The sequence below is a fragment of the Lagenorhynchus albirostris genome, chromosome 20 (assembly GCF_949774975.1).
Source record: "Lagenorhynchus albirostris chromosome 20, mLagAlb1.1, whole genome shotgun sequence".
Lineage (NCBI taxonomy): Eukaryota > Metazoa > Chordata > Mammalia > Artiodactyla > Delphinidae > Lagenorhynchus > Lagenorhynchus albirostris.
This window is the reverse complement of record NC_083114.1, coordinates 15,350,898-15,364,972: the sequence shown is the minus strand read 5'-3', so window position 1 is coordinate 15,364,972 and position 14,075 is coordinate 15,350,898. Positions and strand designations below refer to the sequence as shown.

Sequence of the window (14,075 nt, the reverse complement as noted above, 5' to 3'; positions counted from 1 at the left end):
TATCAGTAAGGCTTCTGTTCAACAGTAGGCTATCAGTAGCTAAGTTTTGGGGGAGTAAAATCAAACATAGATATAGAAAATTCACAAAATAAATGAATTTGTTTAATGAACTATTGTAAATGAAATCCCGTATCTAAGGCAAGAAATAGAACTTTGCCAGCCAGTCCAGAATTTCCTCCATGTGTCTCTTCCCAATCACAACTCCCCCTTTCCCCTAAAGTAACCACTATCATGACTTTTTTTTTTTTTTTTTTTTTTTGCGGTACGCGGGCCTCTCAGTGTTGTGGCCTCTCCCATTGCGGAGCACATGCTCCGGACGTGCAGGCTCAGCGGACGCGCACGGCTCACGGGCCTAGCCGCTCCGTGGCATGTGGGATCTTCCTGGACCGGGGCACGAACCTGTGTCCCCTGCATCGGCAGGCGGATTCTCAACCACTGCGCCACCAGGGAAGTCCTATCATGACTTTTTTTTTTTTTTTTTTTTTTTTTCTGTACGCGGGCCTCTCACTGTTGTGGCCTCTCCCGTTGCGGAGCACAGGCTCCAGACACGCAGGCTCAGCGGCCCTGGCTCACGGGCCTAGCCACTCTAATGCATGTGGGATTTTCCCGGACCGGGGCACGAACCCGTGTCCCCTGCGTCAGCAGGCGTACTCTCAACCACTGCGCCACCAGGGAAGCCCTATCATGACTTTTATAGTGATAACATCTGGGAGTTTCTTTATAGTTTTGTCATTCAAGTATGCATCTCTGTACTCCATTATTGAGTTTTGAGAGTTCTTTATATATTTATATATTTTATCTATTTTGAGATATGTGACTTGAAATAATGTTTCCCAGTCTTTGGCTTGACTTCATTCTTTTCTTTTAAAAGTGTCCTTTGCAAGAGTAAAAGTTTTTGATTTTGATTAAGTCCAAATGATCAGTTTTGACTTTTATGGATTATGCTTTTGGTGTCAAATCTAAGAACTCTTTAACTAACCTAAGGTTACAAAGATTTTCTCCTGTGATTTCTTCTCAACGTTTTGTAGCATTAACTTTTTAACACTGAGATAAATGAACCATGTTTGGACTTAATTTTTCTGTAAGGTATGAGGTATGAGTCAGAGTTCATTTTTATACATATGGATGTCCAGTTGCTATGACACCATTTTTCAAAAAAGATTATCTTTTTTCTGTGTTGTACCTTTGTCAAAAATCAATTGACCAGGGACTTTCCTGGTGGCGCAGTGGTTAAGCATCTGCCTGCCAGTGCAGGGGACGCGGGTTTGATCCCTGGTCTGGGAAGATCCCACATGCCACGGAGCAACTAAGCCCGTGCACCACAACTATTGAGCCTGCGTGCTAGAGCCCGAGAGCCATAACTACTGAGCCCACACGCCGCAACTACTGAAGTCTGCACACCTAGAGCAATGCTCGGCAACAAGAGAAGCCACCACAACGAGAAGCCTGTGCACCGCAATGAAGAGTAGCCCCCACTCGCCACAACTAGAGAGAAGCCCACATGCAGCAACGAAGACCCAACCCAGCCAAAAATAAATAAATAAATACATTAAAAAAAATTGTCTTGACTAATTTGGATTCTTTGCCTTTTTATGAACATTTTACAATCAGTTTTTTGATATGTACAAAAACATTCTGTTGGATTTTGATTGAGATTGCTTTGAATCTATGAATTGTCAAATTTTTAAATCAGTTGGGAAGGATTGACCTTATAACAATATTGAATCATTCAGTTCATGAACATGGTACATCTGTTTAGTCAACTTTGATTTATTTCATCAGGGTTTTATCGTTCTTACTATATAAATTCTACTCAAATATTTTATTTTTTTTATTATTTATTTTTTTTGTGTGGTACTTGGGCCTCTCGCTGCTGTGGCCTCTCCCGTTACAGAGCACAGGCTCCGGATGCGCAGGCTCAGTGGCCATGGCTCATGGGCCCAGCCACGCGGCATGTGGGATCCTCCCGGACCAGTGCACGAACCCATGTCCCCTGCATCGGCAGGCGGACTCTCCACCACTGCGCCACCAGGGAAGCCCCTACTCAAATATTTTAGACTTATATCTGAATATTCCATTTTCTTCCCTTGCTGTTTTGTATGTTCCTTGGGGGTTTTTTGTGTACACAGTAATGTCTGCAACTAGAGGTGTTTTTTTTCTTCCTTTCTGTTATTTATTCCTTTTCTTTCTTTTTCTTTACTTATAAAACTTCTAGTGTGATGTTGGATAGGAGTGATTATAGTGGAGATTCTTACCTTGCTTTCCCTATATCTTTAGGGGAAAGCTTTCCGTCTTGAATCATTAAGTATTGTGTTAGTTGTAGTTTTTTGTAGATAGCATTAACCAGGTTAATGCCGTTCCCTTCTATTCCTAGTTTTTTGAGAGTATTTGCCATGAATGGATGTTGAATTTGTGAAATCCTTTTTCTGCCTCTGTTGATATGATCCTGTGTTTTTTCTTCTTTAGTCTGTTTAGAATGGGAGAATTATGTTAATTTTTGACTGCTGAATCAGCCTTGCATTTCTGGGATAAATGCTACTTAGTTGTGATGTAGTATCATTTTTATATATTTCTGGATTTGATTTGCTAATTTAAAAACATTTTTTATTGAAGTATAGTTGAATTACAATGTTGTGTTAATTACTGCTGTACAGCAAAGTGACTCAGTTATACATATATATACATTCTTTTTCATATTCTTTTCCATTATGGTTTATCACAGGATATTGAATATAGTTCCCTGTGCTATACAGTAGGACCTTGTTGTTTATCCATTCTATATGTATCAGTTTGCATATGCTAATCCCAAACTCCCAATGCAACCCTCTCCCATCCCCCTCCCCCTTGGCAACCACCAGTCTATTCTTTATGTCCCTGATTCTGTTTCTTTTTCATAGGTTCGTGTCATCTTTTATTTTTTAGTTATTATTATTTTTTAAATTTATTTATTTGGCTGCACGCAGAATCTTTGTTGCGGCATCCAGGGTCTGTTTCCCTGACCAGGGATCAAACCCGGACCCCCTGTATTGGGAGGGCAGAGTCTTAACCACTGGACCACCAGGGAAGTCCCTGTGTCATCTTTTAGATTCCACATATAAATGATACTATATGGTATTTGTCTTTCTCTTTCTGACTTACTTTGCTTAGTATGATAATCTCGAGTTGCATCCATGTTGCTGTGATTTGCTAATATTTTGTTGAGGATTTTAGCTATTATCTTCATTAAGGATATTAGTTAGAAATTTTCCCTTTTTTTTCTAATGTTCTTGTCTGGTTTTGATAGGGTAGTTGTGGCCTCATAAGATTAATTGGGAATGTTCTCTCATAATTTGAAGAGGTTATGTAGAATTGGTATTATTCTTTTAATGTTTGATAGAATTTGACAATGAAACTGTCCAGTTTCAATGGACTGGAGTTTTCTATGTGAAAATATTTGAATTTAATTTCTTTATATACATATGTCTATTCTTACCTATTCTTGATTATTTCTTCTTGATTGAGTTTTGGTAGTTTATATCTGTCAAGTACTTTACTTCATCTATATTATCAAATTTATCAGCTTAGAGCTGTTCATTGTACTTCCTTATCCCTTTTAATGTCATAAGGTGTATGGGAATATTCCCCCCTTTGATTTCTGTTTTTGGTAATTTGATTCTGTTCTTGTTTTCGTTGGTTAGTTGGGCAGAGGTTTCAGTGTTATTGATCCCGCTGTCCTGTCCCCCCGACCCACACACCAAAAAACAGCTTTTGGTTTTATTGATTTTTCTCTATTGGCTTTTTGTTTTCTAATTTCATTGATTTCTACTCTCTTCTTTAGTGTTTACTTCCTTACATTTATTTTTGGTTTTATTTGCTTTTCTCTTTCTAGATCCTTAAGGTGGAGGCTTAGATTATTGGTTTGAGATCTGTCTTGTTTTTCCAATACAGAATCAGTGTTTCTATGTAAACACTGCATTAGCTGTATCCTACAAGTTTTATGTTGTATTTTTATTTTCACTCAACTCATTCTTTTCTAATTTTCCTTGAAACTTCTTTATTGAACCATGGGGTTACTTGGGGAAAAACCAAGTCTTTATGTGATAATTCCAACATGAGTCATTTCAAAATAAATTTTTTTTTAAGTTATCTTTCTGTTACTGATTTTAAGCTTAATTACACTATGGTCAGATTACTTATTTTATATGAATTGAAAATTTTCACGCTTAAGATATGTTTTATGGCTCAGAATATGATCTCTCTGTGGGACTATCATATATGCACTTGAAAAGAATGTATATTCTGTCAGGTGTAGTATTCTGGAAATGTCATTAGGTCAGGTTGATTGATAGTGGTGTTCTACAGTGTTGTTCTGTGTGTTTTCAGACTGCTTTTTCTTTAAATTTCTGAGAGGAGTGTTGGTGTCTCTCAGTATAATTATAGACTTGTCTTATTTCTCTTTTCATTTGTATCAATTTTGCTTCATTTTATTTGAAGCTCTTTTGTCAGTCAGGTGAATACAAATTTAGGATTTGATAGTGGAATCCTCTCATTATGTAATGTCCCTCCTTATCCCTTGTGATTTTCCTAGTTCTCAAGTCTGTTTTGTCTGATATTAATGTAGCCACTCTAGATTTCTTTTGTTTAATATTTTGCATTTCTTTTAGAGCAGATCTGCTGGGAACAGATTCTCTTTGTTTTCCCTTAGGTAAGAATCTCTCTCTCTCTCTTTTTTGGCTTTCATTCGTAAAGAAGATAGATAAAGGATTCTGTTCTGGGTTGGCAGTTCTTTCCTTTTATCACCTTTAAAAGCTATTATTCTACTTTCTGTGGACTTCATTGTTTTTTATGAAAATCTGTGGTCATTCAAATTTTTGTTTATTTTTGTTTTTTAGCATTTTGATTATGATGTGTCTAGGCCTGATTTTCTTTGAATTTTTCCTGTTTGGGGTTTACTGAGCTTCTTGAATCTCTAAATTTATATCTTTTGTCAAATCTGGGAAGTTTTCTGCCATTACCAAGAAAGTTTTTTTTCTCTACCAATTTATTTTTCCTCTCCTTATATGAATGCCAGTAATGTGAAACTTAAGACAATTTGATATAGTCCTATGAGTTACTAAGGCTCCATTCATTTCATTCAATCATTTTTCTTTTCCTCAATTTAGATAATTTCATTTGCTCTCTCTCCAAGTTTACTGACGCTTTCCTCTATCATCTATGTTCTGTGGTTGACCCCATGCAATGATTTTTTTTTTTTAATTTCTGATACTGTATTTTTCAGTTCTGAATTTCCCATGAGGTTCTTTTTTTATAGTTTCTCTTTCTCTGCTGAGAATTTGTCTTTTCAGTTGTTTCAAGAGTGTTAACCATCATCTCATTTATTATGATTATAATAGCCACTTTAACGTCTTTATGTGGGGATTTCCCTGGTGGTGCAGTGGTTAAGAATCCGCCTGCCAATGCAGGGGATTTGGGTTTGAGCCTGTGTCCGGGAAGATCCCACATGCTGCAGAGCAACTAAGCCAATGTGCCACAACTACTGAGCCTGCGCTCTAGAGCACACGAGCCACAACTACTGAGCCCACACACCACAACTACTGAAGCCCGTGTGCCCTAAAGGCCATGCACCACAACTACTGAGCCCACGTGCTACAACTACTGAAGCCCATGTACCCATAGCCTGGGCTCCACAACAAGAGAAGCCACCACAACGAGAAGCCCGTGTACCGCAACAAATAGTAACTCCCACTCGCTGCAACTAGAGAAAGCCCGAGCACAGCAACGAAGACCCGATGCAGCCAAAAAGAAAAAAAAGTCTTTATGTGATAATTCCAACATGCATCATCTCAAAATAAGCATCTGTTGGTCCTCTTTTCCCTTGATAATTTGTCACATTTTCCAATTGTGTGTGTGTGTGTCTGTTTTGTGTGTTTATTTGTTTTTGCATGTAGAGTAATTTCGGATTTTATCTTGGACATTTTGAGTATTGTCATTTCTGATCCTGTTACTGTCCTCTGGAGAGTGTTGATTTGTTTGTTTGTTTTAGCAGACACTTACCAGTTTAGATGGCAAGTTGTCTCACTTTCTGTGGGTGGTGGCTCTAATATCAGTTCTGTTTACAAAGCTTTGTTGTGCTCTTTGGATTTGCCCTGCATTGTGCCTCTCAGTGATAGTCTGGGACTTGGGCGGTGGTTTATATCATAGATTAGTTCTCTTTAGCGTAGCCTCTGCTGCACCTCTTTGAGACTGTTTTACACAAACGTAAATCATTATTTGTATTGGTTTGTACACAGAATTAGGGGATCTCTTTTCCAGCTCTCTCCTCTCCATGATTTCCCCCATACTCTTCAGTTTCCAGTGGCCTTTTTCCCAGTTCCAGAAAGACAGGTTTCTCTCAGAGCTTTTACACCTCTGCATTGTACAGTTCGCCATAACTGGGGCTGCCCTTAAGTGAAGTGGGGAAAGAAGAGAGAGGAGGAAAAAAAATAATGGGAATTCCCCTAGTACTTTTTGGATGACAGAGAGTCTGTTTTCCCAGTTTTTCTGGCCAGAGAGATTGGTTTTCTCATTGGGTTTTTCTGTTGCTGGGGCAGTGCAATTCTATGGCTGAGGAGAGAAAAGAAAAGACCAAAAGAAGGCATTTCCCCCCACAATCTCCAGATCACAGGGTTCCCTTTTCCTGCTCCTTTGGACAGGGGGAGAATTTCTTTAAGTGTTTTCTTGTCAGCACCCTGAACATAGTTTTGTAACTGAGGCCACACTCTTCTGTCAGAGACGGGAGATAAAGGAGGAAAATGGAATCAGAAAACTCGTGGCCATACCCATTATTCTTCAAGTTTTGACTTCTCTCCCCAATCATTTGTATTGCCTGTTTATGGCATGTTGATATATATATCCTTTGGCCATTTATATTTTGGTGGATTAGGTATTTGATTAGTGATTTGGATGACATCTCTATCTTTAAGGAATAATAATAACGCTTAATTTTGGGTGCTCTGGATGTTTCAGTTTTTGCTTTCAACTCAATTTTTTGATATACAGATTTTTTTAATGCATTAGTCTTTTGTAAGTTAAAGTACTAATAGCCTTTTGGATGTTCTCTCTATTTGGAGTATGTATTCTTCTAGTTTAAAAAGTATTCTATTTTATTTTTCTCAAATTTAAAATTTTTTTAAAACGTTGAAAGTGGTTGCTATAAAAATTCAGGTAATATAGATGTCTAGGTTAACAAGTAATGTTCTTCACAGCCCTACTTTATCAGAGAAAATAATAACATTTTAATACATATCTTTCCATACCTTGTTTATAAATTTGCTATATATATATCTTATATATATAAATATGTATATATACACATATTTATATACTTATATATACACACATATATATATTTAAAATTAATTTTTAATATTTGGCTGTGCTGGGTCTTCGTTGCGGCACGTGGGCTTCTCTACTTGTGGTATGTGGGATTTTAAGTTCCTGACCAAGGATCGAACCCGGGCCCCCGGCGTTGCGAGCATGGAGTGTTAACCACTGGACCACCAGCGAAATCCGTACATATATTTATCTTAGATTTTAAGACATTTATTTAATTTTTTTAAAGTTATTACTTTAATTGAGGTATAATATACATAAAGCCATCTATTTTAATATAGTTGGAGTTTTGACAAGAGTAATTCACTGCTGCAGTCAAGGTAATAGAAGATTCTATTACCCCAGAAAGTCCTTGTGAGCCCTTTCATGGTCAGTTCCCCTTTTCTTCCCCCAACTGACCCCAAACAACAGTGACTCTGTCACAATACTAGTTTTGCCTATTTGAGAATTTTTCAGGGGAATCATACAGTTTTTACTGTTTGGTTTCTGGTTTTTTTTGCTGGAGCATAATGCTTTTGAAATTCATCTAGGTTGCTGCATGGATCAGTAGTTTTATTCCTTTTTATTGCTGTGAAAAGAATTTCATGGTGTGAATGTATCACAATTTTATTATACATATATTTGTTGATAGACGTTTGTATTATATGCAGTTTGGGGCTATTATGAATAAAGCTGCTGTGTACAAGTCCTTTTGTATGCCTTTGTTTTCATTACTTTTGAGTAAGTGATAACTAGTTAAGGAACTGTTCCATCTCATAATAAATGTTTATTTAACTTGATAAGAATCTGTTAAACAGTTTTCCAGAACAGTTGTATCATTTCAAATTCCCATCAACAAGGTAATGAGTTCCAGTTCTTCACTTTGGTTTTTTTTGATCTTTTTATTTTTTTGGACATCTGCATGGCTTATGGGATCTTAGTTCCCTGACCAGGGATTAAACCTGGGCCCCCTGCAGTTGGAAGTGAGGAGTCCTAAGCACTGGACTGCCAGGGGATTCCCCTAGTTCCTCACTTTGTACATTTATCATTTCTTATATTTTGTATAAGTATTTTTGATATGGATTCTTTAAGTGGGAATTTTGTGTGAAATGGTAAGTGCATATTTGATTTTGCTAGATTTTTCTCCACAGGTTTTGTACTGTTTTTGCATTACCACTGCTACTATATGAGAGTGCAGATTTCTCTTCCATCCCACCATCAGTGTGTGGTGAATTTTTGCCATTCTGATAGGTACAAAATGAAATCTTAGGATAGTTTTAATTTGTATTTCTTATACTTTGAGTGATGTTGAATGTATTTTCATAGATTTCATGGTTGTTTCTTTTCTTCCTTCCTTCCTTCCTTCCTTCCTTCCTTCCTTCCTTCCTTCCTTCCTCCCTTCCTCCCTCCCTTCCTCCCTCCCTCCCTTCCTTCCTTCCTTCCTCACATATCTCCTCCCGGTTGTTGTTGTTGGTGGTGGTGTTTTCTTGGGGGAGGGGTGCTGTTTTTAGAAACTACCAATTAAGAATGTAAGAATGTTAGGTTATTGTCTTTTTTTGCTTGTTTTTTTGAAATTCTTTACATATTAGGAATACTAACCCTTTGTAAACGTAAGTTTCAGACATTTTTTTTCCAAGTTTATCATTTGTCCTTTTTGTCTGGAGTGTCTTTTTCCATGGCCCCTTCTCCCAAGTTTTTTTTTTTTAACCTGTTAAATATATCTGTCTTTTTCCTTATTGTTTTGGATTTGGATCATGGTTAGGAAAGTTTCTACATTCCCTGATTACAGAGGAACTTACATTTCCTACTAGTACTTATATAGTTTCGTTTTTCTAATTTTTGCATTTCTGACCCATATGTAATTCTGATATTACAGTTTGAGGAACAGGTGTTATTTTATATTTTTCCAAATAGCTATTGGGGTCTCCCGGCAACACTTATTTTATCAAATACTTTTTTTTCTTCATTGATTTGAGAGGTTTGTTTAAGCCATTTAGCAGTAATGGTTATGTAAGGTATGTGATAGGGATATCATTATATAATTCTTATAATTTTTTCCGAATGGGTTCTTAGTTTTCTTAACAAAATTTATTTCTTCTCCTTTAATTGTATGCTGAATTCCGAGATACACATACATGGGTTTGTTTCTGGACTCTTTTAGATTAATGGTTTACTTGTCTTATTTTAACATTCTACTGATAGCAATAGATTTGTATTATCTTTCGGTATGTGGTACAGCAGATTTTCCAGTTCCTTCATTTCTTTTTTCTCTGATTTTCTGGAGGGTGCTGTCCTTATGAATTTACTCTGTTTCTCTACTATTAACTTAAATATTTCGCATATCATATTCTCATGTATACTATTTGGTAAATATTTGTGGAAACGAAATCATTTTAAGGGGTGTTAGAGAAGAATTAAGTGTGTTCTTTTAGTTCAACAAATATTTATGTAATATTAACTGTTGGAGGTATGGTGTAGGATGTAGACAGGTAATATAAAGATGAATGAGACACATTGTGCCTACCTGTCTAGTTAAAATTTTACACATTACATTTAATCTAAATCTTGAAAGATTTTGAGTGGGAATTTGTTAGGCAGATAGGAATATGCAAATCATGGAACTGGTTAGAGAATTTTAATGTAAAATAATTCTGGTAATAAAGGTACTATAACTTGATCATTCAGAGTTCTTAAATAAGTCTTAAGTAACACTGCAGGTTTTTAAAAAATAGGTGGATTAATTGAATAATAATACTTTGTATGGAATTTACTTCAATCTTCTGTGATCACATATTCTTAGAACTATAATTGAAACACTTTGCAGGGAACTTGCAGAGCAGGAAAATTGGTAAATGTATATGGAGCAGCCTAGAAAGTGTGTTAGAAATGAAATACAAATTAATAATTTAAATGTTTTTATTGCAGTGGAGTGTTAATTTAAGGAGGTACAAAAGACATGTAAATATGTTTTGTGTAGTTACAAGGAAGTTTTCTACCAAAAATTAAAATTGGTTCAGTTGACTTCACTAAAAATGAGACCAGTAGTTACCTGCTTAAAAGTTATGTGAAGTGGGGGAGAATTGACTAGAGTCTAATGAAATCAATTAGGAGGCAAATGAAATACATTTTGGAGGGTTTTCTTTTTTTTTTTTGATTGGTGAATTTATTTAGGTTAAAATAGCTGACATTTAATGTAGTGCTTACTATGCCTGAGTACTAGTCTATGCTTGTATTTATTAACTGATTTAACCTTTACAACCACTGTATTAGGTAGGATATTATTTTCACTTTACAGATTAGGAAAATAAGGCTACTCAAGTTCGCAGTTTATAAATAGTGTTGCTAGGATTCATATCCAGGTAGTAACATTCCAGAACCTAGGTTCTGAAGTTTCTCAGTAATGACAGCCATTTTTTAAATTGGGTATCTGATATAGAGGAACTGATAGCAGAACCACCGGGGAATTTATTGGTTATCTGTAATGTCTACTTATCTAATGCAGCAGATTTGATAAAGGCCATATTTTAATGTGAATCAGGTTTACAGGGGAAGCAGTTGTCGGCATTAAATTCATTACTTTCTCCTACTGCATTTTTCTTTGGAATGTTTGTGTTAGAGTTGATTGAACACTGGCATATGGTATCTGAAAGGAAAAGAAAGACAGCTAACTGAGTTAAATCCTTTGTGTATTTTCTTATATTTGAAAATCATCCTGTTGTTAGAAACCTATTACTGGTACATCTTAAGTTGTCATGCATGTTTTTTTAATGGTCTGTGTGTTCTATTATCTCTTCTGCCAATGGGCTCACTACCTCAGAATTAGATAAGGATTAGATAAGCCTTCCAAGATACAAAGATTTAGTTAATTTTTAAAAGTATATGTACAGTAATACCCTATGTATGGTAGGACTCATTTTTTTAAGCACCACAGGTGATCGTGATGATGAGCCAGATTTAGGAACTACTGCACTAGTAGATCACACTTCCTTCTCAGTGAAATTCTAGGCCTGAGATAATTTTATATATATTATCAGAAAATGATCTTATACTAATTATTCTTAGCAGCTTTTGGTTTTCCTGACTTTTTTCTTTTCTTATTTCTCTACAATAGTTTATGCCAGCGTGGCTTCATTCATACAGATGAACCAAGGATTGGGATAGCAATATAAAATTAGAATCAGACAGCTGATTGCCCAGCAGGATGCCATCAACTAACCGTGCGGGCAGCCTGAAGGACCCTGAAATTGCAGAGCTCTTCTTCAAAGAAGATCCAGAGAAGCTCTTCACAGATCTCAGAGAAATTGGCCATGGAAGCTTTGGAGCAGTGTATTTTGTAAGTGTTAAAGGCTTAATGTCAGTGACCAGGATTTACTTAAAATCCAGTCCTGGCAAAATGAAAAACAATAATATAAAAAGACAGACAGAGGCCATAGTCCATTATATAGTTACATGCATAGGTGTGTGTGCGTATAATATGAAAATAGCTTTATTTATTGAGTTTCTTGGATTATTGAAAAAATGGAAACGAATATTATTTGACTTAGTGTTTAGAATTTTTAGCACACTGTTTTTAGGAGTCATATGACTTGCATTGCTATAGAATTAAATATTGCAGAACACTGACTTCTGTAAAGTTCCATACAGAGTCAGTTTTAGTTTTGTGGAAATCTAGGATTATTATTTGGCAGAAGGATATGTACCAAAGTTTTTTTTCTTGTGTGCGTATGTGTGTATTTTGTACTTAAAAAACCCCAGAAAACACCAGATTTGCCATTTTAACCATTTTAACTGTACAATTTGTGGCATTAATTATAGTTACAATGTTTACAACCATTACCACTATCTATTTTCAAAACTTTTTCATCACCCCAAACAGAAGCTCTGTATCTATTAGCAATAACTCCTCATTTCCCCCTCTACCCAGCTGGTGGTAACCTCTAATCTACTTTTTGTCTCTATGAATTTGCCTAGTCTAGATATTTCATATAGTGGAATCATACAATATTTGTACTTGCATGTATAGCTACTTTCACTTAGCATAATGTGTAGCATAATCACTTGGTGGGTCTTTGATGTTGTAGCATGTATCAGTACTTCATTCCTTTTTATAGCTAAATAATATTCCATTGTTTGTATATGCCATGGTTTGTTTAACCATTCATCTGTTGATGGGCACTAGATTATGTCTACCTTTTGCCTATTGTGAATAAATGCTACAATGAACATTGGTGTACAAGTATCTATTTGAGTCCCTGTTTTCAAATTTTGGTATGTACCTAGAAGTGAAAATACTGAATTACATAGTAATTCTATGTTTAACTTTTTGAGGAACTGCCAAACTGCACCAGAGTGGCTGCTTCATTTCCATTCCCATCAACAATGTACCAGTGTTCCAATTACTCCATGTCCTTGCAAATGCCTATTATTGTCTGTTATTTTGATTTTAGCCATCCTACTAGGCCTGCAGTAGTATCTTGTAGTTTTGATTTGCATTTCCCTAATGACATATGTCGAGCATTTTTTCATGTGCTTATTGGCCATTTGTGTATCTTCTTTGGAGAAATGTCTGTTCAAGTCTTTTGCCTGTTTTAAAAGTTGGGTTTTTTGTCTCTTTGTTGTTGAGTTGTAAGGGTTCTTTATGTATTTTGAATATTAAATTATTGGATACATGATTTGAAAATATTTTCTTGCATCTGTAGTTTATCTTTTCTCTTTCTTGATAATGTCGTTTGATATACAAAAGTTTAAACTTTGAATGAAGTGCAGTTTATCTATTTTTTCTTTCGTTGCTCATGCTTTTGCTGTCATGTCTAAGAATTCATAGCCAAATCCAAGGTCATAAAGATTTACCCCTGTGTTTTCTTCTAAGAGTTTTATGGTCTTAACTCTTCTATTTAGGTAATTGATCCATTTTGAGTTAATTTTTGTATATGTTGTGAGGTGGAGGTCCAACTTCATTCTTTGCATATGGAAATCCATTTGTCCCAGTACTATCTGTTGAAGAGACTGTGTTCCCCACTGAATTGTCTTGACATCCTTGTCAAATCACTTGGCCATATTGTATACATTTATATCTGAACTCTCTGTTCTATTCCATTTGTCTTTATGCTAGTACCACACTAGCATACTAGCATGTTTTGATTACTGTAGCTTTGTAGTGAGTTTGAGATCAGGAATAACTTTATTATTCTCTTTAAGGACAGTTTTGGCTATTTGGGACCCCTCTCGATTCTGTATGAATTTAAAGAGTAGCTTTTCCATTTCTGTGAAAAAGCCTGTTGGAATTTTGATAGGGATTGTTTAAATCTGTAGATCATGTTTGGTAGTATTGGCATGTTAACAATATTAAGTCTTACAATCCATGAACACAGCATGTCTTTCTAAACATTTATTTAGGTCTTATTTAATTTTGTTTAGCAATGTTTTGTACTGTTCAATGAACTATGTTCTGATGAACCTACATTGACGTAGCATACTCACCATAGTTTATATCAGGGTTCATTCTTAGTGTTGTACATTCTTTGGGTTTGGACAAATGTATAATGACAAGTATCATTATAGTATCATATAGAGTATTTTCACTGCCCTGAAAAAAGCTCTGTGTGCAGGTTTTTGTGTAGACGTAAGTTTGCAATTCCTTTAAGCAAATACCAAGTGTTATTGCTGGATAAGTAAGAGTGTGTTTAATTTTGTAAGAAACTGCCAAACTATGTTCTGAAGTGGCTGTACCATTTTGCATTCCTACC

At 35.8% G+C, this 14,075-nt stretch overlaps 1 protein-coding gene across 1 annotated transcript in view; it reads left to right on the top strand.

Moving 5' to 3' along the window:
- Window positions 1-14,075, top strand: part of TAOK1 (TAO kinase 1) — a 142,824-nt gene that overhangs the window by 43,880 nt on the left and 84,869 nt on the right. The window contains exon 3 of the mRNA XM_060133026.1: window positions 11,441-11,662. Within this exon, the coding sequence (XP_059989009.1) occupies window positions 11,531-11,662 (132 nt within the window). The 5' untranslated portion in view covers window positions 11,441-11,530. The remainder of the gene's footprint in view (window positions 1-11,440; window positions 11,663-14,075) is intronic.